The 27,984-nt window shown below is 36.7% G+C and overlaps 2 protein-coding genes across 2 annotated transcripts; both read left to right on the top strand.

The window, feature by feature from the left end:
* The first annotated feature begins 1,737 nt into the window (after positions 1–1,737).
* Positions 1,738–5,741, top strand: LOC111889672 (disease resistance protein RPV1). The gene is made up of 4 exons (XM_023885814.3): positions 1,738–2,358; positions 2,629–3,640; positions 3,731–4,087; positions 4,193–5,741. The coding sequence occupies exons 1-4, from the start codon at positions 1,883–1,885 to the stop codon at positions 5,429–5,431; spliced, it is 3,084 nt and encodes a 1,027-aa protein (XP_023741582.1). The 5' UTR covers positions 1,738–1,882; the 3' UTR covers positions 5,432–5,741.
* Positions 5,742–7,003: 1,262 nt separating this feature from the next.
* LOC111889685 (uncharacterized) lies at positions 7,004–8,133 on the top strand. Its single transcript, XM_023885826.3, has 2 exons — positions 7,004–7,448; positions 7,873–8,133. The coding sequence occupies exons 1-2, from the start codon at positions 7,019–7,021 to the stop codon at positions 8,019–8,021; spliced, it is 579 nt and encodes a 192-aa protein (XP_023741594.2). The 5' UTR covers positions 7,004–7,018; the 3' UTR covers positions 8,022–8,133.
* The last annotated feature ends 19,851 nt before the right edge of the window (positions 8,134–27,984 follow it).

The following is a 27,984-nucleotide window of genomic DNA, read 5'->3' as shown; positions in this document are numbered from 1 at the left end:
CTCAAGGAATTGAATTGCAATTTTGGTCCTTATTTTTATGTTTCTTAAGGTTTTTGGTCCCTACATCATGAAATTTAACATCCCCTCCTGTTAATTTCATTGAAATAGCAATTTTGCCTGTATCTTCAGCCATCTCCTTCATCTATTTCATGATAATGTTAAAGAAATTCCTTATTAATATTCAGACCTAAAACAAAAACAAAATAAATTTGTTTTTAGTGATTAAAGGAAGAAAGGGGTTGGAACTCAAATTTAGACATGAAGAAACCAAAGAAACTCAAATTTAGACATGAAGTCACATTTAACCAGTGCTCATTTTACAATCATAATATGTGCTTGAATGCTTATGTTTTTTCTGTGAATGTAAGTTGTAAATAAATTTTGAGCATAAAATGGTCTAACTTAAGTTGAATCGTATGTAAGTTACATTTGATATGATCTTAATCCATATGTTTCTATGTCAAGCACTAAAGACCATGAGGAGGTGAATATACGTTGGTATTGAAACCTGAGACTTGTAGTTCTAGTGCTGAAGATTAACCCATAAAATATGCTTAAAACGCAAGATGTTACGTTGGTAAACACAAGTTTAAGCTAAGAAGCAGCTTTGATCTCTAGCTACAACAAATGTTTAAAGACCAATATGAAACCAAATGTCAGCCACTTGAAGAATATTGAGTGCTTAAAAGAGTTAGATATAGAAGAAGCCAAGAAGGTACATGTATTGTTGAGTCGAGAGGGCTTCTTGATTCACTAGTAAGTTGACTTTGACTTTCTTTTCTTTTTGAGAAAGTGATTCGTACACAACAGTTTTTTGTCATACATAACAATTTATGTATTATAGAGTTGTACAATACAACACTTTAAAACACAGATTGTTGTGTACGGAAAAAAAAAATATTGTGTACGAATCAGTTCCCTTCTGAATGTGATACATATCCCACACTGAGGTGATCAGAGGATATACTTCACATCAGACTCCAATCTGAAAATGCGTAAATTATGGTTTAGGATATGATTTCCATCTTAAATGCAAGGAACATAATTTTCATATTAAATATCACGGGATTATACCTATAAAGCTTAAAAATAATTCTAGGAAAAAATAAACACTTTTAAAGATAAAGTCACCAAAATGATAAAGCAAAGGCATGAAAGAAAATTCTCTAAGCACGAAAAACTCGCATGAGTTACTAAAGTAGTTTACAATGTGGGCTTAAAAACAACTTTTCCACATATGGCTTCACTAAATTAATTGCACATAGTTAAATTTGGTGTATGTATACTGAATCAAAATAAGCCAACCCCATCATAACTAATGCATCTAGGTGATGATAAAATTAAGATAAAGTGAGAACCACGGACACATTCCAAAAACATAATATGTTCGTTACAGTTATCCACCAGCTATACCTCATTTAATTTTATATAAAAAAGTGGATCAATTAACGAAGTTGTGGAATGAAAACCCCCCAAATTGCCCACCCAAAATACCTTATATTGAAACCCCCAAACGATTCACAATTACAAAGGGTTTTATTTATTTATTTTTAGCTTACGCCGTTCAACAACAGGTGTAATATTGCTAATAAAAAAATGTTACATTGTCTGGTAGAAACAAGTAAGATGCCCAATTTCCATCATTCTTTCCCTTTTTAGCAAAGAATCTTATCCTCTTCTTTGACCAAACAAGCGGCGTTTGTTTCTCCACATATTTACATAGATCTTATCCTCTTCTTTGATGTCGACGTTCGCCAAACCACAGTGCTATAAACTTACATCGTGATGGTTGCTCAATTCATCTCATCCAAGTTTCTTTGCAATTGTTTCATATAAAATTTCCCCAACAAATATATTATCTTATCCTTTAAGCATACTGTAAATGGCGTCTTCTTCTACTTCCTCCGTTCATAAGAGCTTTAAGTATGATGTGTTTTTGAGTTTTAGAGGTGAAGACACTCGTAAGAACTTCATCGATCATCTTTATTATGCTCTTCAGCAGAAAAGCATTTCCACTTACAAGGACGACGAGAAAATTAAGAAAGGGAAAAGGATAAGTGACGAGCTCAAGGAATCCATTGCAGATTCAAAATTCTTTATCATTGTTTTCTCCAAGAACTATGCGTCTTCATCTTGGTGCTTGAATGAGCTTCTAAAGATAATGGAGTGTCAGAAGACAAACGATCATACTGTTTACCCCGTATTCTATGATGTGGAACCCTCCGAAATCCGCAATCAGATCGGGGCAGTTGGAGAAGCCTTTGCGAAACATGAAAATGAAGAGGCTGCTGGGAAATGGAGGAAGGCTTTGAAAGAAGTAGCTGATGTGGCCGGGTGGGAGTTGAAGAACACTGATGGGTAATTTCTTCATCATATCTCCACAGTAATATTCTTTTATTTTGTTTGTTTTGAATCTACGTTTATCTTTGATGTAAGAGGCTCAAACATGGCCTCTCATGTTGGATTGTCAAATCTTTTCTCAACCCCGGTGTATTGAATGATGATTAAACATGAAATATGATTATATTACGATGTTATTACCTCATATACATTTGTATGTTATAGATCTATAAGTAATTGTTTATGTGGGATTTTGAGTAAGCTAACTGAACCTTCTCTAATATACAGGCATGAAGCAAAATTCATCCGACAAATTGTTGAAAAGCTTTCACTAGAGTTACGTGCCATCAATGTCCGCATTGATAAAAACTTAGTAGGCATGGAGACCCGGATCAATGATATTATATCATCTTTAGGAACTGCTTCGGATGATGTTCACATGATTGGGATCTGGGGGATAGGAGGAGGTGGGAAGACGACTTTGGCCAGAGCTGTTTATAATAAAATATCCTTTCAGTTCGAAGGCAAAAGCTTTATTGAGAATGTGAGGGAAGTTTCAAAAGCTTCTTTGAATTCGTTACAAAGTCAAATCCCTTTAAATGGTGGAAAGGTTCTTCTTGTTCTAGATGATGTGGATCATCTAAACCAGCTTGAGGTATTAGCCGGTGACCCTAGTTGGTTTAAACCGCGAAGTATAATTATCATTACAACAAGAGACGAGCAAGTCTTGGTAGCACATGGAGTGAAATTGATTCATAATGTCAATTTGTTATCAGATAAGGAAGCAATTTGGCTCTTTAGTAGGTATGCATTTGGGAAAGAGATTCCAGTTCAAGGATACGAAGAGCTCTCAAGACAAGTTGTATGTTATGCTGCTGGTCTTCCCTTGACGATCAAAGTTTTGGGTTCATTTCTTTGTGGTAAAAGTAAGCCTGAATGGGTAGATGCCCTAGCCAGACTGAAAACAATCCCGTTAGAGGAAACTCAAAAGAAGTTGGAATTAAGCTATATCGGTTTAGATGAAGAACATAAGGAAATATTCCTAGATGTTGCAACCATCTTAAAAGGTTGGCTGAAAAACTCAGCTATTGGAGCACTTGAAAGCTGTGGATTTTATGCTAGAATTGGTTTAAGAGTTCTTGAGCAAAAGTCTCTCATAACTATTGATGGTGAGCGTTTGGGCATGCATGACCATTTACAAGAAATGGGCAGGAATATTGTTCGTCGTTCGAATCCCCCTAACAAACATAGCCGATTGTGGGATAGAAAAGAAATTGAAGATATATTGGCTAATGACATGGTAAGACTCTGGTTTATTTGTAAGTTGGAGAAACTGACACATTTTCATTTGTTGCAAACAAGTTTCATGTTGATTGCTTTTATATTACAGGGTACAAAAGCAACAAGATGTATGAAATTCTACTATAGGGGACTGGATCGGCAAATCAGTATGAAAGGTCTTAGAAAGATGACAGAACTTTGGTTTCTTGATGTGGCTGATCAAGAATTTTACTCGAATCGGGATATTAATAAAATCATCCCAAACTTTCTAAATGCTTTAGGATTTCTTTGTTGTAATTGGAAATTTAATGAAGTCCACCCATACTTTCCAGATGCTTTACGATATCTGCGATGGGATGGGTACAATTTTAGTTATTTACCAAAATCATTTCAAGCAAATAATCTCGTCTCGCTTGAGATGTCTTACAGTGATATCGTACAACTTTGGGAAAGGGGAGAAAAAAAGGTAAAATTGTGGTTGACTAATTGTTTTGCATGATTCATTATAATGCTATGCATCCATTGCTTTGTTATTATACTAATATTCATTATGTTATTTTGCTTATGTTAGGTTCTTAACAAGCTTCGATTCCTTCACCTCCATGGTAAAAACTTGAGGACCTTTGACCTTGGGTTGACTCCAAATCTTGAAACATTGACACTGCAAAGTAATGGATATGGATCTGGTTTGGTTGAACTTTACATGCCTGGTGAATGTCTAAAACTCAGATCCCTCAACATTTATGGTGTAAAGTTGAGGATGTTTGACCTTGGGTTGACTCCAAATCTCGAGAAGTTGTGGCTTAGTGGTGGTGATTTGGTAGAACTTCACATGCCCCATACATGTTTAAATCTCACATCCCTCCATCTCTCCCTTTCAAACTTGAGGACCCTTGACATTAGGTTGACTCCAAATCTCGAGGATTTAGATGTTGCAAATTGTTATGATTTGGAAGAACTTCACATGACTGATGAATGTTTAAAGCTCAGATCCCTCCACCTTGTTGGTTTAAAGCTGAGGACCCTTGACATTGGGTTGACTCCAAATCTTAAGAGCCTGGATCTTCATGGATGCAATGATTTGGAAGAATTTCACATTGGCGAATGTTCAATGCTCACATTCATCAAGATTGAGTGTTTAAAGTTGAGGACCCTTGATCTCAGTCTGGTTCCCAATCTCAATCAGTTGTTTCTTTCTGAATGCAAAAGTTTGGTAGAACTTCACTTGCCTCATAGATGTATAAATCTCGACACCCTACAATGCATTGATTTAAAGTTGAGGACCCTTGACATTGGGCTGACTCCAAATCTCAGTGCTTTATATCTTAAAGATTGTTATGATTTGGAACAACTTCAACTGGTCGATCAATGTCAAAAGCTTGTATCCCTCAAAATTAGTCATTCAAAGTTGAGGATTCTCGACCTTGGGCTGACTCCAAATATCAAGAAATTGGATCTTAGAGGGTGTTATAGCTTGTTAGAACTTCACGCTCCCGTTGAATGTCTAAAAGATATTGTCGCCTTAGACTTGACTTCTTGTTTGGGGTTTTCATCCCTTTCGTTTTACAAATTAGATGATGGTAGAGTGAATGAATTAGTTGAAGGTGACCCTTTAGCTGTGTTGCATTTTACCTTACAAAGTTGCCCATTTCACCCTGAAAATCATTTGCCAGAGTTTGAGTTTAAATCTTTTCACAAAGAGGATTTACTCTCGTTGACTAGAAGTATTGAGAAGCTTATTTCTGAAGGTCTGTGTGCTTGCACAAAACTTGAGACATTTTCAAGAAGCATTTGTGAGTTGCAACGTTAAAGAAAGCTTAAACTCAAAAGGAAATATTCCATAGGTACACAAGAGGAGCTAGTTGAAAAGGCAGTTGGTGTGTTCTAGATTATTAAAGTTTCAATTCGGGTGGTTGAGAATTATGTACATTCTCAAGGGTGGCCCTTGTCACTTTTTTTTTTTTGTGGATGTGGGTCAACAAGTAATATGCTTATTGTTAAATGTCTGCCGAATAGGATCTTATGTATATATGGGCAGAATGTAACGCAGAGAATATGCTATTGTGTTCCATTAGCCTCTATTCCTTTTTATATACCATTCCCCACTAATAATTAATTTACATCTTCTACCAAAATGATGTGAGATATCATTCGTCATTCTCACAGTTAAAGAATCTTGTATTATAATGCGCACCTTACATAAGCATGAAAGATGGAAATTCGTCATTAATGTATCAAAATTAATGACCTAACAATATACGTGTTTCAAACATTAATGGGCCGAATTGAATGTAGAAGTGTAAAACATCCAAAATATATGTAAACGGGTTTGGCCTTATAAACATATAACTGGTATTAAACTATAATGAGCCTGAAATGGGGCTCGGGACACCGGACACATATTCCAAACCTCCGGTCTTTTAAAATGATTTTAAGATAAGGAAGTCACAACTCACAACTACTTTTATTTAGATATATACCTAATAATTTAAGATTTATAGTGGTTATATAATATGTATAAAAAACATATCATTATTGTATTTGAATATAAATTATTGTGTATAAATCACTTTTTTTAGAATAAACATTATTAAAAAATGAATCTTTTAATTGTAAAATTGTATTCGATTTTTTAAACCAAAGCCACAAATCGACGGTGAATTGTAGAACCATAGGATCTTGACTGGTGAATTGTAGAACCGTAGGATCTTGACTGGTCCTAGATCGAGCCAGACCCAATGTGCACCTTCTAGGGTTTTTTTTTTTTTTTTTTTTTTTTTTTTTTTTTTTTTTTTTTTGTAGTTATATGTTCTTTCACGACTCAAGGTATCTATAATCAACAATTGTACAGTAAATAATTTAAATTAACCTAAAATAGGTAAATGGTATTATAATCAAAACTAATAAAAAATAATACCGTATTTCCAAATATCATGGAATTGGGGTGGCCATTTTAAGTATCTAAAAGATCCTCGATGTGTCTTTTACGAACATTTGAAGCTATACATGTTGATTTTTCTTCGGTGTTTTCTGAGTACAATATTAATTGTTGTTTGTTGTCTTTTATTTGATCAATTGGAAAAGAATCACTAATAAATAAATTGTGTCCATAAAATCCTTAATTATTATCCGATATGCGTGATTGCTTTTTTAAATTTTGTGTGGTTTAAGCTATGCTGCTATAACATCAATGTCTGGATCATGCATTAGGATTTTTATTTAAAAGATTACTGCTTTTTAATATTCACTAAAAATGGTCGTTCAACATCCACAGTTTTTTTTGATACAACCACTGATGCCTTTCCATATATATGACATTTCAAAAGAAAACTTGTCATAAGTGTTCAAAGTAATCTGAAAACCAAAATTTGAAGGAGAATATGATTCTTTCATTGAGATGGAAGTTTGGAATGAAATTGCAATTGCAAAAGTGAAGAAAAGAAAGATATGCAACAAATCATCATCTTTCATTGCCATTCATTTCCCACTTTTCCTTAGTCCTTTCAATCTCGTTTTCCAAAAATCCATTGACAAAAAGGAAAAGATGACACCACTTTTATTTACACTCTTAGCATTAGAGATGGGATTGATCATAATTCTTCTGTTTCACTCACCTATAAGGAACCTAGTCGTTACAGGGTTAGATCGTTTGAAGCAAGGTAGAGGCCTTGTAGCCTCAAGAACCCTTACAACGATATTATCAGTAGTTTTTGTGTTCAATCTTTATGGTATTTATAAAAATCAAAAGCACATGATGGAGGTTGGTGTCACTAATCCAACTGATCGAGTTCTTTTGTCCAATCATATTCTTGAGGCCTCGCTCATGGGTACATTATGTTATTTTGTAATGAATTGTATATTTCTTTTAGAAGAAACTATAGAATAACCCAACATATTATCTCTTAATACTAAAAAAAACACTATGTTATATTTTTCCCATTGAAACCGTTTTATGTTTTGATCTTAATTAATGCTTCCTCAATGATTTTTGGTCTGATTTTTAAAAATAAGTTTGAGATTATCCCCATTATAAGGTTATTGGACCGATTTTGATGGACATTTGAATGAATACAAACTATATTATGTTTTTAATGAGAGTACATTATTTTAGGCAACATCTAAACATAAAATGGGTTTAATAAAAAAAAAATAATGTCTTTTGAGTATTTTGAGATAATACGTAAGGGTTTTATGGGTTTTTCCCTTTATTTTATGAACAGTTTGTAAAATAACATGATTTATGTGATGTAGGTTTTTGTTTATTCTTGGGATTGATGATAGACAGACTTCATTACTATGTCAAGGAGTTGTGGTTGTTGAGAAAGAGCTTGAAGGCTATTCGTAATCAGATTGGTGATTCTGATTTGATTCAACCCATCAACAAAAACAAGAAAATTTAAAGCACACATTCATACAAATTGAATCAACCTTCGTTTGTAAATGAAAGAATAAAGTCATACTGTAATTACTAATGGATTGATTAAAATAATAATGTCACTCAGCTTTGTGTAACTGCTAATCATGTATACCTGTTTCGTTATTCATGTCTAGTAAGATACCAATATCTTAATTAAACTTGTGTAATTTGATTAATTTTTAAAAAATTATGATAAACAACGTACAAGTTAATAACTATTTCTCATATCCACATGATAAAGTTTATTGTGAAAGTAATTTTTTCTTCTTTTGTGCGTAATATCCTAAATTTTGGATTTTAAGGTAGTAAAAATTTCAGTTGGAGTAATAAATAATATCACAAATTATGTATAAGTTTTAAGGATTTTTATGTGAAATTATGAGGGTCGGACCTATGGTGGATACAACATTGCAACTTATGCGAATTATATTGAAGACCTAGGAGAAGCCAAAGCCAACATAGAGAAATAAAAGGACAAATGGGGCGAAAAATGTCAATAACATGGAAGGATAGACTTAGGTGATGTTTGTTTTTTCGAAATACGGACCATTTATGTAACCCTCTGCAACAGTAGAAGAGATGCACCAAATGACTGCAACGTGTAATAAAAAAACATGTTTGTTTTTTATCATTTGTAGTAAACTGATATTTAAATAAACTAATTTTATAAAGTGAAAATAATTCTCCAACTCTAAAATTTTAATAATTTTAGTCCTAAAATCTTGAAAGAAACTAAAAAGAACATGTAAAAAACAAAAATATAAAATTTCTAAAAAAATATAAAAGAAACTCAGTTTTATTTTAGAAAAGAAAACTAATTTTAAAAAAACATAAAAAAAGGTAAATAAAATAAATTAAGAAAATATTGCAAACAATGTCTACAAAGTTTATAAAAGAATTATGCATGTTAAAAAAGATGCAACCGAAATAGAAAATATTATTAATAGAAACGGTAAAAAAAACCAAAGTTTAAAAAAAAAAAGTTATAAAAAGTGTGGAAACTATAAAAAGAAATTGTATCAAATCTATAAATCAAAGTTAAAAAAAATCAAAATTTTAAAAAAAATCAAAATTAAAAAAAAATTAAAGTTTGTAAAAAAGTAAGTTATACCAAATTTCTAAAAAATCATTTGGAAAAAATGAAAGTTGGAGAAGTTTGAAGATGCAAGTCAAGTGCTACACCGCATAGAACACACACAGAAGTTTTGTAGTCTAGAGCCTTCCAAAAAAACAAATTGTTACGAGAAGACAGGTGTTGCACGTGTGCTGCGCCGCGCAACAAAAAATGGTACGAAAATCTACTTTTTTTAGATAAATAAACAACACCTTAGGTCTAAAATTGTCAACTTGATCAATTAATTATATGTATGACTGATGTATCATTCCACACTCCATGTTGGCAAAGAAGGATGGTGATGGATCTTGTACCACGGCTGTTACTTGAACCTGCAAAATATAAAACATATCTACAATATCAGACACAATGTGTCCGGTATTTGGTGAATTATTCTATATTTTTTTGCTTATCTTTCTTTTCATTTCTTTCTCATACTCTAAAATCTAATCTCTTTCTCTAATAACATACATTATTATTCTTTCTTCTTTCATCTAACCCTTATTCTCTTCTCTAATCTTTCCTTCTACTCTTTCTCATCTCACCTATTTCTTTCTTTGTCATATACTCTTTTCTTAGCCTCTTCTAAGACTCTTCTCATCATCTGCTCATACTTTTTATTCGTCTCTATATTTTTTATTTTATACTCTGTCTCTTATCTACTGTTTCTCTTCTCGACTCTATCTTTTCTCTACTCTTTCTCTTCTCTACTATGTCTCTTCTCGACTCTATCTCTTTTATACTCTTTCTCTTCTCTACCCTGTCTCTTTTCTACTTTACTTCACTCTCTTTATTTTCTACTCTATCTCTACTTTATTCTTTTTCTTCTCTAATATGTCTCTTCTCTACTCTTTCTCTTCTCTAATGCCCCATAATTTTGTTCTCATCTAGACCTGTCGGTCACATCATATTATATAATTTTCTCTGTCATCCAAGGGAAACAACATTCCACTATACTACTGAATACACTTATCTAGTCTTACTCCTCTCTCTTATGATCCCTCATGGATCCATAATATTTCTTTTACTCTTGAATCCCCTCATGGATTCTTTCTAATTTCTTACAAAGAACTCTCTTATCTTGTTCCTCTCAAGGAACCTTTTCTCTATCTTCTCTCATCATACATAATATGGGTTTCTGCAGGAACCTTATATCTACATCCCCAAATGGATCATCATCTATCTATATACCAAAAAGGATAATCATCTCTTTCCTTCGTAGGGACATATTCTCGAAGGAATCATACTCTTGCCCCCGAAGGAACATCTACATCGTGTCCCTGAAGGAACAATCTTTCTCCACCTCTCTATCCTTTTTTATATGACTCATCACATAACACTTGTCCTGTGGAAAATCTATTTTTTAATCTCATCAAGAGATACGCTACCACTTATCTATTACTTAATTCATTAAATTAAATACTTAATTTTTATCCGAACCTGGGTGGACGGAGAACTTTGTCTTGTGGGCTTCGTTCATGACAACGTCTCTATACCCACCGAACTTTAGTGTCCAAATTCGATCCATGAGGTAGTAGGCTCCCTTGTCTTTGATCGCAAGGTTCTTATCCATCCCTCGCAAGACTTCGTTTGCAATATTCTATGGTTTCAAGGCATCCAGGTGAGCCTCTTTGATTTGCGAATACAAGTGGGAATGGATGGTCATTTTAGTGACTTTACTCGGCGACCCGAGTGTTCTTTTTTGCTCAGGGCATCTGCTACCACGTTGGCTTTGCTCGGATGGTATTGGATCTCGCACTCGTAGTCGTTCAGTAGCTCTACCCATCGTCGTTGTGTCATGTTGAGCTCTTTCTAGTTTAGAATGTGCTGGAGGCTTTTGTGATCCTTGAAAATGGTGCACTTTGTACCGTAAAGGTAGTGCCTCCAGCATGGGCGGATTATGTATAGGGCCAGGATGGGCTTCCCCCCCCTGAAATTTGGGTTATTAATAGCAAAGTTATCTTCAAAAGTTTTAATTATAGGCCTGTTAGTGTTAAAATTGGGCTGTGGCCCCTCCCGATTTCAGTCCGATTTCCAAACCAAATGACAAGAAGTCAAAATCGATTCAAATCTTACCCAGTTCCTGTGACAACAGTCAAATTCTGGTCAAGTCAAAGTCAAACAAAGTCAACAAGTCAAACCGGTCAACTCAGTTAACCCTTGTATACTAGGGTTTACGTTATGTAATTACTATACAACTCGCTATTCTAATGAGAAATCATTAATTGAAAAGTTCGTATATCTAGATTTCCTTCACCTCAAACTGTGGTAAGTAATGAACCACACCGATAAAACACTATTGCACACTCATCGTGAGTGTGTAGGACCCTTAAACATGGCTTAACGGGGTTTACGGACCTCGCATTGCGAAGCCGGACACTCAAAAATGTCACAAACGAAACCTCTCTCAATCATTTTCACTCTATCTCTCTCTATCCCAAACCTCTCTCGAATCTCTCTCAAAAGTTCCCTTAACTTTTTGTAATCATTCGGGTCATCCCGAACCTTAACCGGGACAAATATTGCTTGAAACGGGGTAAAAATGAGTAAAATAGCTTCAAGGGGCCGAAATCCCCTCTTATGGGGCGAAGCCTCTCGGACCCAAAACCCCTCCTGGGAACCGAACTGCTGAAGGACCGAAGCTGCCATGAACCGAACTTACCTTCGGACCGAACCTCGCACGAACCGAACCCGAAGCCTTCACTTCCTACCTTCGCCTTCGGGCTATTTCGCTTCTTCCCCTTTCACTCCATTTCGCCTTCGGTCCATGACCAGAAGGGACCGAACCTCGGCCCAGGACCGAGAGGTCTCGCAGGAAGCCCAAAATCACCCGATTTTCGACTACGACTTTGTTTTAAACCCGTTTTTCATCATTTTAACGCGGGATTTTCACCCAAAACTTTATTTTAACATATAAGGCCCCATATTTATTAATTAATCACGTTTTTTGGGGATAAACCTCATCCAAGAAGAGTGGGTGAAGTACAAAGGTGGAGTGTTGACTTTCCTTTAGATTATGACACAAGCAACCACCCATACCCACTCCATGACCAACCCACACCCCTCCCCACCATCCCTATTCATGTCAATGTCCTTTCCCACTCATTTCCAGCCCTCCTCACGTTCTAGAGGCTGGAAAACCCACTCTCTCTCTCTCCTCGCACTTCATTCATTCTTTCATTTTCCACCAAGAATCACCCTCCAAACTCTCTCATCTTTCTCTCTCAATTTCGAGACTCCCAAGGCTGATAATCAAGCTTTACTCCACTTTTGGTAAGTATAATTCATCTTTCATATGATTATTACACTTCCCTTTAACTCCAATCATTGATTCCTTACACAAACTCCACCATATTTGTGTTAGATTCTCGAAAATCTTCAAGGCATCTTCAAGTGTTCTTGAGTTGAACACTTCTCTTCTCCAACAATCATCTACTGAAATCATTTGAAGTGAGTTCATACACCTATCTTTTCACATTTTCTTAAGTTTTTAAGGGGGGGGGGGAATACAACTTAAACCAACAAGAACACAACTAAACTCTTCCAATAGCTTTCATCAGAAAAGCTGGACTCCATTCACGGACTGTTTTGGACGACTTAAACATTTTATTTTTCAAAACTGTACTAGTTGCAAATAGTTCAACTTCTTAGCTTTAAAATGACTACTTGCACATCTCCATACGATTTTTCTACAATTTATGGTGATTTTTACAAAACTGCCTATGATTTCAAGAACACATTCGGACCAATATGTGATTATGGCCCTTTTCACACAAGTTGGAAGTTACTAAAAATCATGAGAAAATTTATAAACAAACTATAACATTTTCAAAATCCCATAATTTACGGATTTTGATTTGGACCTTTGATAATTTTTCTATGAATTTTCTAAGAACAGCAATAGAAAATGTTAACAACAGAAAAATGTTATCAATTTCATTCCACCTTGTAACTTGTTGAGCAAGGTGTATTTCATTATGTGATCATATATTATTACATTATATGTCATTTTGTCTTGGTAATTAGACACACATCAGTACACATATGGATTTTTACTACATTAGGCATGCTAAATAATAGACTGTTACAAACAGTGTTTACATCCATAATACACAAACATTTGGTAAACCATAACAAATATAGTTTATGAGCACTACTACTACCCTTGTTGTGATAAACTATAAAAGGTATAGTTTATGATACATTTACATAACGAACTCATTACTAAGGGGTACATTTATATAAAAAGCGGTTTTATTACATTACACGTAAATTCGTTAATGACTTTTGTGAGACATTCGCTTCACTTTACAAATAAGTCCTGTATTGTAACCAAAGTCTCATGGAGGGAGAGAGTGATAGTTGTATATAGATCTATATTGGGTCTGACAAACCCACACCTTAGCTGCATGCAACAGCTAGACCGACAGGTCTGGGGTGACAAATGTCATAACATTTCTGACGACCGAAGAACGTCATTTCAGGCCATCTAGGTCATAGCATGGTTATAATAACTCACATTAAGTATTAACAAATATAGGATTTACGGGGTTTTCATTGAAATCAAACGAGTTTATGTCAATTTAAACTTGCATTATTTACTGTAAGCAAGAAATGTTACGTATACATTTTGGTCTTGGGTTTTTAAGACTACATTTTTCGTATTAAGGAAAATATTGGATTTTCTGGAACGAACACCATTTTTACAAGAAAAGGGTTTTCATAACTACATACCAATGCTTATGAACTCACCAACCTTTGTGTTGACACTTTTTCAAACAACTTGTATTCTCAGGAAATCACTAAACAGGTAACCAAGTGCTTTTGAGGATGGGACGTTAAGGCGTCAAAAACATTTCATTTTGTCAACATAATGTAATTGATTTGGAAACATGTAAACTCATACAATGATGTAACTCTTTCAATTATATTTATGTTGGTTGTGTTTACTTTAATCACTATTGCAAATGTTGTTATGATACTATACATGAAGTCCTCCACCCCCGGACGTTTCCGCCATCCTAGGTTTGGGGGTGTGACAGTTCCTCCCCCATCGTCGCTAGACGCTACCTCCCTACATCGCTCAGTCGCTGCCCGTTGGTCTTGCCATTCATCACCGCAACAACTGTCACCGGTCATCGAAATTAGGTATGTAATACTCCTTTTCTTTCTTCTCCCATTCTCCCATTCTATCAGATTCATGTCATCTTGAAATTGGAATAGTAGAATTAGGAATTAGAATTTACAAATATGAATTCTCATATCCTGAGTTAGTTTCTGTTTTTGACTTAGCTGTCTAGTACTCTAGTTGATGATTTGTGTAGCTCATCAAGTTGTCGATTAAGGACACTATAGTAACAGAAAAAAAAATATTGATTTGGTTCTGCTTTAGAGAAAATCAAAGTGAACGTGGGGCCCCACGATGGGGTGGATTGTTAAAAAAAACTTCATACGACATTGGAGTCTCCGACGCCTGCCAATCACCGCTGTCCATCACAGCTCCACCAGTCACCACCGTCCACCTGCTGTGGAGCTGTTCTGCACTTTTGTTGTTCTTTCTTGTTCACATAACTGAAGAAAATCAGGTATGCTCCTGAGTGATCTCCTATTTGGCTGTTATGTCTTCTCTCTTTTCCAATTCTACTGGAAATTAGCAACCAATCTGTTGAGTATTGAAACTAGAGTATTGAATTTGTTTCCTTCCTCTGTTATCTATTTTGCTTGTTGTTGGGATTTTGTATACAACTAATTATGATTTCACACATATTTAAATGGATTTTTGTAGAAAATTGCTAATGTTTTTCTAGAATGAACTGATTGGAATTTGGGAATCAACTAATTAGGATTTCACACACCGTTAAATGTTCTCTTTTGCAGAAATTTGTAATGTTTTGTCTAAATTGAGCTGATGAGTGATGAGCATTGCTTCTGTTTATCTAATATTTGATTTTTATTGTCCCAAATTTGATTTAAGTTAGAGACTGATTTTGAATGAATTTGTCCTCCATTTTGATTTTTAGACATACAATCATGGTAATTTTAGGTATTTTGGTGTTTAATTGCTGAAATTAGGTTTGTTTATTTGTAAAAACATTAATTTTAGTTTCTAATACTTTCGCCCGCCCCCCCAAATTATATGTTCAAGCTCCGCCCCTGGCGTCCAGATATTTAGTGCAAACAAGATTGCTCCCAACTCAAGGTCATGTGTGGTGTAGTTCACCTCATTGCTCTTTAGTTTTATTGACGCGTAGGCTATGACCTTTCCTCGCTGCATGAGTACGCAGACTAATCCTTGATTGGATGCGTCATAATAGACCATGAAGTCTTCTGTCCCTTCTAGGAGAGACAAGACAGGGGCACTACATAGAACTGGTTTCAAGGTTTGGAAGGAAGCCTCTTGTTTCCTTTCCCGGGTGAAGGTTACACCTTTTTTCGTTAGGGCTGTGAGCGGCTTAGCGATTTTGGAGAAATTTTGTATGAACCTCCTGTAGTAACCAAAGAGGCGCAAGAATTGTCTGATGTCTATTGGGGTTCTTAGTGTTGCCCAACCTTCGATTGCTTTGATTTTGAAAGGGTCCACATGTATTCTTTCTTCGCTAACCACATGACTTAAGAAATCCACCCTTCAGATCCAAAACTCGCATTTAGAGAACTTCACATACAACTTCTCCGCCCTTAATGTTTCCAAAACCTGCCACAGGTGCTGACTGTGTTCTTCTTTACTTCGTGAGTATACTAGTATATCATCGATGAATACTATCTAAAATTTGTCTAGGTAAGGTCGGCACACCCAGTTCATTAAGTCCATAAACGCCGCAGGCGCATTCGTTAGACCGAAGGGCATTACTACGAATTCAAAGTGACCGTAACGAGTTCAGAATGCGGTCATGGGGATATCTTCCTCTCGGACCCGTAGTTGGTGGTACCTGGATCTTAAATCTATCTTTGAAAAGTAACTTGACCCTTGCAACTGGTCGAATAGGTCGTTGATCCGGGGAAGGGTGTATCGGTTTTTTACTGTGAACTTGTTTAGTTCTCGATAATCGATGCACATGTGAAACGATCCATCCTTTTTCTTTACAAACAAGACCGGAGCTCCCCAAGGTAAGAAACTTGGACTTATAAATCCCTTGTCCAGTAATTCACTCAATTGAATGGAAAGTTCTTGCATCTCCGCATGAGCTAATCTGTACGACGACTTGGCAATCAGTGTGGCTCCGGGTATCAAGTCCATTCTAAATTCGACGTGCATTCAGGGGGTACTCTCGGGAGGTCTTCAGGAAACACGTCGGGAAAATTGCATACCTCCGCGATGTCCTAAATGTTATTTTCTTCTTTCTTTTTGTCGACCACGTGGGCCAAAAAGGCGTGGTTCTTCTTGTGTAAACACTTATGTTCCTTGATACATGAGATGATGCGAAGGTTTGTACCGGGTTTGTCACCGCGTTTCTTGGTAGATGAAGGCGAACGGCCTTCTCGTAATACATAATGCCGACATGGTGAGGACTTAGCTAGTCCATGCTGATGATCACATCAAAACTCCTTATGGTAACTGACATTAAGTCGATTTGGAAGGAGTGGTTATTCAAAGTCAGCGTGCACCCTATGAATACATCGTTTGTTGTTTCAGTTTTTCTGTTAGCCTTTTCCATAGTGAATGTTTCGTTTAGTGTTTGAGGATTTTGTTTGACTAGATGTTTGAACTTACGACTCAGAAAGCTTCTCTCCGCCTCACTATCAAATAGTATGCATGCATAAATGTTATTGAGGAGGAACGTACTGGTGACCACTGCAGGATCCTTCATTGCCTCCTCATGTCCTATTGCTAGGACTCTTCATGTTCCCCCAACATTCCTGTTGTTGTCCTTTGGACGATTCCGCTTGTAGTGGCCCATCTCCCCACATCCATAACACGCTTGGTCACCCCAGTATTTGTTGTTTGGGTGGCTTGTTGTGTAGGTGCTTTGCAGTATTAGGCAGTGTGCGCTTTACTATTTCAATTTGTACAATGCATCTCTCGGCATGCACCGTTGTGATGAAAGTTACATTTATCACGCTTTGGGAGAGTGTCTGCATACGACTTGGTAGGTATTGGTGCGGCAGGGGTGGTAGCGGCATGAACCGCCACAATCTGTTGTTTCTTTGAGGGTTCCTAGGTTGGTTGTCCCTTCTTCTTGTTTCTAAACTTCCTATTGTTATCATTTCCTTTTTTCTGTTCAGTGACGGGAGTCATTATGCCCTTCTATACCCCGTGGTCAACGAGCCTTTGAGCGAGACGCTTGGCGCTGTCGAAAGTTGTTGGATTAGCAGCAATTACATTCCTTTGAATCTGAGGAGATAACCCCAGATGAAACGTTCAATTTTCTTGCTCTCAGGAGTGATCATTCCAGGGCATAAAATTGCCAGGTCGCTGAATCTGGAGGTGTAAGCTTCGATGTTAGAGCCATTCATATTGAGATTCCAAAGTTCTTGTTCGAGCTTATGTACCTCGCCCCTTGGGCAGTACTCTTCGAGCATCAAATTTTTGAGATCCTCCCAAGTCATCGAGTTCGCCACCGGGAGTGTTAGAGCTTTGACATGGCCATTCCACCACGAAAGGGCCCTATCAGAAAAAGCACAGGTTGCAAATTTGACTTTGCTCACCTCTGGGCAGCCACAGATTTCAAATACTGACTTCGTCTTTTCAAACCACCACGTTAAAGCTATAATACCTCTGCTTCCATTAAAGATCTTTGGCTTTCTGTTTGTAAAGTCTTTGTATGTGCACCCACGTTGAAGCCCTTGGTTATCCCCCTGATTGGAGTTACCTGTTCCATTTCCATTTTCGTGTCCATTTCCATTTGCGTCATTTCTGATGATTTGCACCATAGCAATAGTCACCGCGGCTATTACTGCCGCCTGAAACATAGCTGAATCCATTTGCAGTGGAGGTGGTTGTGGTGGTGGTGTCGTTGTATTATTCTTGCACCTATTATATCTTCGAGGCAATATTTTCTGCCATAAAGTGGAATGACAATGAGTTTCTGATAAGAGTTATGGTTCGGACATTATTGTAATAGAACTCCTTGTTATATATATATATATATATATATATCGAGTCTAGTGGTTATTGTGAGTTGCTTGTACTTATAATTGAAACTTTATTATACCAAATAATATTGAAAAGAGAAGACATAGCAGGTAACAACATCCAATAAAAGCACATATTCGTTTCATTAATGGTAAGGTACTAGTACATAACTTTTAGAAAATTGGCCTCTAAAAAGGTCTACAGTACATCAAACATAAAAAATTGGCAGCATAACGACCCTACGAATACTGTAATCACTTAGACGTAGGGTCAATCCTACATACAGGAAATAGAAAAAGGGTAGCTCCAACGCATAGTCATAAAACTAGTCTATATAAACTTGTGAGTAGGATGAATCCTACTCATGATGAGTAGTCCTCTGTAGTCCTTGGGACGAAGTAGAGCTGCCCTGTAGCTCAGCCAACCGACACTCAGCTGCGATCACTCTCTCCTGGAGATCTGCATGCCTCTCCTAATATTTTCTTACCTCCGCTCAGGCGGTGGTAAGGTCCTCAATGAATCTATCCATGGGATAGTAGTCTCTCTCAAGGTCTTGATTCCGTGCGTCTGTGACCTCTGCAGTGGCTCCCAACTCCAATATGTGGTTTCTCGTTGCCCTAGTCTGGTCACCAATGTATAAGATCTACTGGATCATGATTGGGAGGGCTTTGTCGGTTGGTCCTACCTGGCTGAGGTTATAGTAACCTCGCTACATACCAAAAGGTAGGCGATGGCGCAGGTGGCGGCTCCACCTCTATAAATCTTCCGCCCAGCAGGGCATGGTTCCCTAGTAGCCATGTCGGTTCACGGGAACCCTTGCTACATATGGAGGGTTGATAACCTCCGATTCTGTGTCAGACTCATCTTCTGGTTCTTCCTCTTCCTCTTCCTCTTCCTCTGACTCTTCCTCAAACTCTTCTTCCTCTTCCTTTGGTTCCTCTTCCATGATCTCCTTGGGATCATCCTCAGGATCCTCCTCAATCCATCCTCCATTCCCCTGATTGGGGAAGTAGGGATCTCTTGGGATGTGGAAACCTGTCATCGATTCTATACGAGAATATAAGTACGAGAAATAAATGAAAGGTTTATAATGTACTAAAATACTCATGTAGTATTTTAATTATTTATGTTTGATTCTATAGTTTCTTGGTATATATAGGGTTGGTAAGTTTTAGATTTGTTGTCCACCATGACCACTCCTAAACACATGTTGGTTATATCTTGAATAAATATAGTTGATTAGGCTATATTTACCCTAGATATGATTACATACGTGTCTAAGTTTAATCGCGATGTCCAAATCTTCTAAATACTTCTTATTATAACATTATTTCTAATATGCATGTATATATGTACACTTTTATAAAATATTTATTTTTTTAAAGTATACTTTTAGTCAGAGTGTTTTAGCTCCAGTGTATTTATAGTTGTATATTGTGTATGGTTTGATATACTAGTTCACTATAAACAATGCTCTGATACCAATCTGTCACACCCCCAAACCAGGACGGCGGAAACGTCCGGGGGCAGATGATGTCATTATATAGTATCATAACAGTTGAATATAAATGAAACATAACAACCCAGACATCATACATTGAGAATACAATTTTACATGGTTCACACACTGTGTTTGTTCAAAATTTACACATCAAATGACTGAAAAGTAGAAATCCATGATGCAGCAACTCCTGTTCTCAAAATGATTTGAATACCTATTTACGGGTTCCATGAGAATACAAGTGATTTTGAAAAGCGTCAACAATAATGTTGGTGAGTTCATAATCATTTTTGTATGAAAAGTGTTTGTAATTGTTTTGTTTAAAATGGTTTTGGTATACTTCTAGAAAGTTCGATATTTTCTATAAAAATGGCAGTAAGTCTCATATCCAAGACTAAAAGTGTACGTATGACTTTTGTATATTTTCCTTGTAAAATGATAGTGTATGTTCCCAGAAAATCCAATATTTTTTTATATATGAACTATAGTCTTAAACCCTGAGACCATAAATGTAAGAAATGTTGTACTGTAAGATAGTATGTAGTTTTATTCTTTTATAAAACTGATGAGGTGTAAGCTTCCCGTAAACCAAATAGTATTAGTTAATCCCTATGTGAGTTATTATAACCATGCTTAATATGATTGTTATGCTTGAACGACGTTCTTCAGGCATCGGAATTGGTAGATATTTGTCACCCTAGACTTGCCGATCTGACTGTAGCGAACAACTTAGGTATGGGGTTGTCAATCCCGTATTGATCTATACACAACTATTTCGTTCTCCCTCCAGGAGACACTGGTTATAATGTTGGACTTAAAGTGTACGCTAGATAGGTACGGTGAAGAGAATGTCTCACTAGAGCATTAGCAAATTTACGTGAACTACGACTCCCTTTTTCTTGTATAATGAAATAATTATACCATTGAAAAATTATGAGAGTATGGTTTTGTAACTCCCAAAGTATATCAATTGTAGTTTTCCTTATATGTTTTTGTGTGGACTATTTATATACACTTTTATATAAATATAAAGCCAAATTCTTTTCTTTTGTTAATATATGTTATTAAAACATAATATCCTTGAGTTTTAACCCACCAAAACAGTAATGACTAAAATATAACAATTTTTACAAGAGAAGCTATTTTTAGTAAAAATTTCCAAAACTTGTAGTTTGTACAACATATATTTTTCTTGTTGATGTTTGTTATCACGAAATGAGTTAAGTTTTTGTTATCTTTGCATATCAACTTCATATTATATGAATTTTGTGTAGAAAAGAGTGGTGATATCTACATTTTATACAACTATTATATCGTATTCAAATAATAAGAGTGAAGCATGCAAATATCCATAAGACAAACATATTTTTTACTTGTATCCCCCCCCCCCTAAAAACATGAAAAACTCGAAAAATAAGGGTATGAAGCTCACCTTGAGTTGATTTTGTGGATGATTTGAAGGAAGAATATGAATATTTTCAAGCCTAGCTTCTTATTGATAAACTTCTTGGAAGGGTTATTATCCTAGTAATTTAACACACGAAAATGTGTGTAAAAATGATGTAGCCAACATAAAATTACTTAGAAAGACTAGAGGTTCGTGACATATCTTACCTAAAACCTGAAAATCACAAGATGAAGATGAAGCTCTTGGAGACTCAAGCTTTCCTTTGAGAGAAAAGTGGAGAACGAAAGAAAATTTGTCTTTTGGGGTGTGGTAATTTCTCTCGGCCGAGGCATATATGGAGGGAAGAGAGAGGAGTTTTATTGATGTATGGAGGATATTAGTGGGTGTAGCATGGATGTTTAGAGGTTAGTTGCTTGCCTTGCATGGTTATTTGATGGACAAAGAGATTTAAAGTTTGGAGCATCAAATCACAAAGTCAATTTTTATTGGGTTTTGCACCCTACTGGCAACCCATCTACCGAGGAGGTGGTCCTTGGATTTGAAGCCACCAAAAATCAAGGGGTTCTCGGTCTCAAGGTGACCAACATCACCCTCCCTTCGTATGAGGTTCTCGGTTTCAAGGTGACCGAAATCACCATTCCCTTTTATGAGGTTCTCGGTCCGAGGGTATCTTGGCCCAAACTTGAGTGTTTCAATCTCAATTTAAGGTTTTTAACATATTAAAACAAAGTTAAACATCACTCATACAAATTTGAATTTCTAGAAACTTTTGATCCTTCTCATTAAATTTTCAATGTTTATCACAACTTTGTGATATGGTTTTATACTATCTGTAGATATACTTTGCTTGGATCAAAATTTCTTGGTTGTCACATTAAGAAGATTGGTTTTCTTGTGGAGGCTAAAACTGTCACACCCCAAAACCAAGAACGGCGGAAACGTTCTGGGGCGGAGGACGTCATGTACAGTATCACAACAATGAAAAGTAGTAAACAAGCAACAACATCATCCATTGCATTAATAATATAATTTTAATACAAGTGTTCTGCCAAATTATAATAGACACTAAAGTATAAACAAAGTGAAAGATGAGTCTTGAACGAGCTCCATCTTCTCTAAACCTTGCATCGGTACCTGTCTACTGTTGACCTAAGGATACAAGTTATTTTGAAAGAGAGTATCAGCTTTAAAGCTGGTGAGATTATAAGTATTAATGTGTCTTAATTTGTATGTAAGTATTTGTTTGACATGTAATGAAAGACTGGAAAATGTTTTGAAAGAAAGTTCGTGTAAGTATGAGAATGTTTGTAAAACAACTGTAAACGTTTGAAAAACCCTAGAAATCCATATGATTTCCTACTATTATAAAAGGGAGTCTTCTACCAAGACCTAACTGTTTTGTCTGTTCGTTTCTTGTAAAAGTGTGTAATTTTCCCAAGTGTAACTATCATTAACAAAATATAGTTTGTACAATAATGTTGAAGTGAAATGATCACTAACTATATGTAAAGGGTAAATTAATGTAGTACTGTAGTGTTGTATTATAGGAACTACTGCTGTACTAACTACCTTAAACCGGATTTATATTAAGGTATTATGTGATTAATTGTACCATACTATCGACTAGGTAACACGACGATGTAGGTCGTAAAAAGGTATGACATTTGGCACCCGCAGACCTGCAGGTTCGACTGTAGCTAGCAGCAAGGTGTAGGATAGTCAATCCAGTATAGATCTATACGCAAACTCACGCTCTCCCTCCAAGAGACTCTTACTACAACTCGGGCCATGACATTGAAGGCATGCTCCGATACAGTGGATCACAATTTTGTTAACGTATTCATGTATATGTAATGTATTATTAATCGTTCTAGTATCGTTGTATATGTTCTCTTTCTAGTATAGTTGTAAATGCTCTCTTTCTAGTATAGTTGTATATGTTCTCTTCTAGTATAGTTGTATATATTCTACGTGTGCTAGCTGTAATGTGTGTTCTCTCTCTATCTAGCATGTATAGTAATGTACTGTGTGTACTAGCTGTAATGTATGTTCTCTCTATCTAGCAAGTATTGACTCATGAATGAACTGACTCATTGTATGATATCGCGTTCTAGTAATAATTCTAGTATCTTCCTAAACTACTCGTATGGTAGCTTACTAGTAATTTAACTGGTACGTATGAACATGGATGTATACCCTTGCTACCTAAGGGCATTGGATGAACTGGAAGGACCTTTATGACTATATATGTACATATGATATATAACTAATATTTAAACAACCTTCGGACGGATACCCGATGTCCCACTAGACCACATCTCAAGCGCGAAAAGGAAATAGGGTGGATAGCCTTCCTAAGTCTTTTAAACATTTCTTATATAACTATACATATATAGGCATGCAATTGATAATATAAAAGCATAAAATAAGTTTTATTATCTAAGAAAAGACCGACTTGATGTCAATCTATAAAACGGTTTGAAAGCACGGGTTTGATAAAATAGTTTAAGTATAAGGAAACATTTGTTTGAAACATAATTGTAAATGAGTTTGAAATGAAACATATAGAGTAAATTGTACAGTTTAATAAGGAGCTTTAACATATAAAGTGTTTATGAAAAACATTTGAAGGAAACTATTTGGTAAAACGGCTAATGAGTAACCAATCATTTGAATGCTGCTTATTAATCACATGTGATTGATATAATAAGTAGCATGATTATACTTGTGTCCCCCCATAAAGCATTTAAAAACATTTAAAACATTGATTAAGGGGTATGAACTCACCTGTTGCGAGTGGATCGGAAGGAAGTGTCGGATAAGTGCTTGGTCAAGTGAAGACTTAGACACGCACAAAGATCCTAATTATATATGAGGACCTATGTATATAAACAATTAGTCTTTAAACAACTAATAAACAAGTCAAGACACTCTAGGACATGACAAAAACTTTGTATAAGTGTTATAAGTGCTAAGGAGTGCATCTAAGTATTGTAGGGAAAGGCTAGTGTGTTTGGGGTTCAAGGAACACTCCTAAAATGAGTTTACTCCCTAATGACCAACACCCCTTGAGTTTACGGTCGTAAACTCTTGAGTTTACAGCCGTAAACTCCTAACCTTTTCACCACTTGTTGATTTGAAGTCTTCTAAGCTATTCCAAGCATTCCTACTTCATGATTTAGCCTTAGGAAGTGTTGTGTGGCATCAAAACACTCCTAAATGGAGTTTACGGTCTAAGGACCATTTTTCATGAGTTTACTACCTTAAATTCATGAGTTTACTACCTTAAATTCATGAGTTTACTACCTTAAACACATAACTTTATGGTTTTTGGGGTTTTCAAGTCCTTAGCTCAATCATGGCACTAGTCTAGGTTAGATTTAGTCATAAGAAATAACTTTGGGACATTTATGGGATATTTAAACACCCTTTGGGGTGTTTACGGTTTTGGGACATCCCCAAACCGTAAACACATAAAAATGGAAAGTTTTGGTGCTTTTTGTGTGATAAACTCTTCAAGGATGAACCTAGACAACTCCCTAAGGCATTGTGAAGCATCTAGGCACCTTAACACACCATTTTGGCCCTATACTTGGTATTTACGGTTTTAGGACCTCCCAAAACCGTGAACACCTTTATCTTGGTGTTCGTGGGACTTTTCCTTGGTATAAACATGTATAGCTAGCTTTAAATGACTCTAGGATAGAAGTACTTACATTGTGGAAGCTTGAAATGAACTTTAAGTCCAAGAACACTAGTGTGTGTTCTTGGTGTTTTGGAAAAACTAATCAAAACACAAAAATGGATGGATTAAAGGATGTACAATCACTAGATTAAGTGATATACTAACTTGAAAGGGCTAGAAACACTTACTAGATTGAAGATTTTGAATAAAAACTTGGATGATACTTGAGAGGATATTTTGGAGTTTACTCTTTTGGTATTTGGGGAGTAAACACAAATGGCTAGTCTTGGGGAGTAAACTCATGCTTAAGGCATGAGTTTACGTTTTTTGGATGATTTTTCGACCCAAACTTAAAAGTTTGGCCGCGAACTTCTAAGACACGAGGTGTTTGCGGTTTTTAAATTTCAATACCCGAGACGGTACTTTCTTTCACCCGTTCGTTTAAAGAATAATATTAAAATAATCAAATGAACTTATTTTTCCCAAAAAAAATTAAAGTGAACTTGAATTATAATATGAAGTGATTGACTTTCAGGGTTTGACCGGATGAAAATTCCGGGTTGTCACATCATCCCCCTGTTAAAGGGAATTTCGTCCCAAAATTAGAATTTAGGTAAGGAAGTAGGTATAAATGATCGAGTCGAGAGGTGGGAAACTCCCTAATCGATTGGTTCTCGCGCTCCTAAGTGAAATCGGGTCCTCGGTTGGTATCCCAACGAACCTTCAATATAGGGAGGCGACGCTGCTTCGTCCGCTTGACCACTCGGTCGAGGGTCACTACGATTCTAATACGAAGGCGAGGATCTTGTTAATCTCGATCTCATCGAGTGGGATTTACGAGAGTCCTAACGGAAAGCTACGGTTTCAAGATCGAGACACGAAGGGTAAAATGTACGTTACTGGGTTCGCGGAGTAGGTCTAGTTTGTGAGATACAGGACCGATTCTGGTAAGAATCTCGGAGGTCCTGACTATTTTGGATTTAGCTTTCCACGCTTTACGAAGCGTAATAAGCCATTCCCAGAGTGAGACTTGCTAAAGAATTTGGTCTCTCACTTGTAATTCCAAAGGTTCTTTCTCTTGCTTAACTTCCCAGTCAAGGGCCACCCCCTGCTAGGTCAAAGTCGTAAGGGTGTCTGTAATTTGCGAGGAGTTCTCGATGATCTATGACAGTAGGTCTGTAAGACCTAGAATTTGGCGAATTCCTGTCGACGTCTCTGGTGTCGACAAATTCTCAACGATTTTGATAAATTGAAAGAGTACTCAGGATTCCAACATCACTAATAGTGTGTCTTAGGAATCTGACTCTTAAATTTCAAAACTCGTGTTTAGAGAACTTTGCGAAAAGTATCTCCGAGGGTAATGTTTTCTGCGGGTTCCTTCTTACTGCGAGGGCAGATAAGTAAGTCGTTACATGGAGAATGACGAACTGATCCAAGTAAGAAAGACGGACTCTATTCATTAAACTCATGAATGCTTCAGGCGTATTGGTCCTATCCGAGGGGTATCACTATGGACTCGAAGTGTCCGCATCGAGTTCGGAAGGTAGTCTTCGAGACATCCTTCGCTAACACTCGAAACTGCTGATATTCGGATCTCGGTCCATTTCTGAAAAGTAACTCGTTTCTTGCGTTTGCTCAACCGATTCATCTATGCGAGGCAGAGACAACGATTTCTAATGGAAAAATCTGGATGGAGCCCTCGATAGCCGAGGCACATATGATGCAATCCGTCTACCTCTGGAAGAATTAGACCGGAGCTCTCTAGGGTGAGAAGCCTAGTCTTCCGATTCCATTTCTGCGTAGTTCGCTAAGTTGTCCGGACTGTTCTTGTATCTCCGTAGGTGTTTAGACTGAAGGGCAATCTGCTTACAGAAGTCTTACTGGGTTCTAAGTTTGTTCACATGAGGATGCGATTACTCGTAGTCTTGGGCAGTTCTCCATCCTGAAGTTCATTTTAGAATCCATACTTGGTTCAACGATCACCATCTCGTGTATACGAGTCGTATATAATTAAGATTGAAAAGATAGTCGAATAACTGATTCTTCTTTAAGCTCACATCCTATCGAGGAAAAAGAAGTTAAAGCAGAATCATCAATTCTAAACCTATAGAACCTTGATTATATATTGCCCCTATGTATACATTCTTCAGCGACAGATCAACCGTATGGATCTTTGGATTGAACTTGACGTACTGTACGAGTGGTACTTCGGGGATTTCTTCGGAAGGAAAAGAACTATGAGGTATTCCATGCATGAGTACTCAGGTGTTCTGATATGACGGCTTCGCTGGAAAGGCGATTTCGAAGAATGAGGTGTACGTATGAAGCTGGTATGGTACGGATCAAATTGATTTTAGTTGTATGATAATGTTAGAATCATAAGGGAAATTAAAGACATTAGATTTGAACATAAGGCGTTTACAAACAAAACACAACCGTGCAACCATCAACAGAGTTACAATACTTTAGACTACTACAAGACTATTGCTGCGAAATAAGGTATACTATAAAAGGCAAGTATACGCAGCACAAGCATCCTTATACCGACAGGATCCCACAAAAGATAAGACTCTAGTTGCACTAGTTCTGGATAGTTTATAAGTCTGTTACAACGAAACGCCTAAATTACATTAACGTGGGTCCGGAGTATTCTCTCCTGCGGCGGTGGTCGGTAGCATACTTCCGTCTGTGCCAGCATTTGCTGCCTCTGGGCAGTTCCTTTTGTAGTGACCCACCTTGCCACAACCGTAGCAAGCCTGGTTCACACTGGTGTTGGGCACCTGGTTGATCGGCCTTACTAGTCTCTTGCAGTAACGTATGGTGTGCCCCTTTTTGTTGCAGTTTGAGCACTGTATCTCTCGACAAGGTCCATGGTGGTGATAACTGCATTTGATGCATTTTGGGAGATTTCCAGCATATTGTGTGGCTGGGTTAGGGACAACTGGTATACCCGAAGGGATGGTAGTAGGAGGTACCGATGTCGTGGCTGTGAGGGTTGTTACCGGTGGTTGTTTCTTGTTCGCCCATCGAAGCGATATGTCCTTCTTTTTGGCCCAAAACTTCCGTTTGTTACTCTTGGTCTCGGAACTCAGGGTGTCGTGGTAGTTTGCTGCTTGTTGAGGTGTTTGATTGTTACCCGGATTGGAATTGTTGTTAAGAATCCCGCTA

The sequence above is a fragment of the Lactuca sativa genome, chromosome 9 (assembly GCF_002870075.4).
Source record: "Lactuca sativa cultivar Salinas chromosome 9, Lsat_Salinas_v11, whole genome shotgun sequence".
Taxonomy (NCBI): Eukaryota; Viridiplantae; Streptophyta; class Magnoliopsida; order Asterales; family Asteraceae; genus Lactuca; species Lactuca sativa.
The sequence above is the reverse complement of the archived record's forward strand: the minus strand, read 5'-3'. Positions and strand labels throughout refer to the sequence as shown.

Bases quoted from the DNA above. Each gene is read 5' to 3' on its own strand.
- LOC111889672 (XM_023885814.3), top strand. From the start codon at position 1,883: ATGGCGTCTTCTTCTACTTCCTCCGTTCATAAGAGCTTTAAGTATGAT. The intron at 2,359-2,628 runs GTAATTTCTTCA...TCTAATATACAG, and splicing joins GAGTTGAAGAACACTGATGG to GCATGAAGCAAAATTCATCC. The intron at 3,641-3,730 runs GTAAGACTCTGG...TTTATATTACAG, and splicing joins ATATATTGGCTAATGACATG to GGTACAAAAGCAACAAGATG.
- LOC111889685 (XM_023885826.3), top strand. From the start codon at position 7,019: ATGGAAGTTTGGAATGAAATTGCAATTGCAAAAGTGAAGAAAAGAAAG. The intron at 7,449-7,872 runs GTACATTATGTT...TATGTGATGTAG, and splicing joins TCTTGAGGCCTCGCTCATGG to GTTTTTGTTTATTCTTGGGA.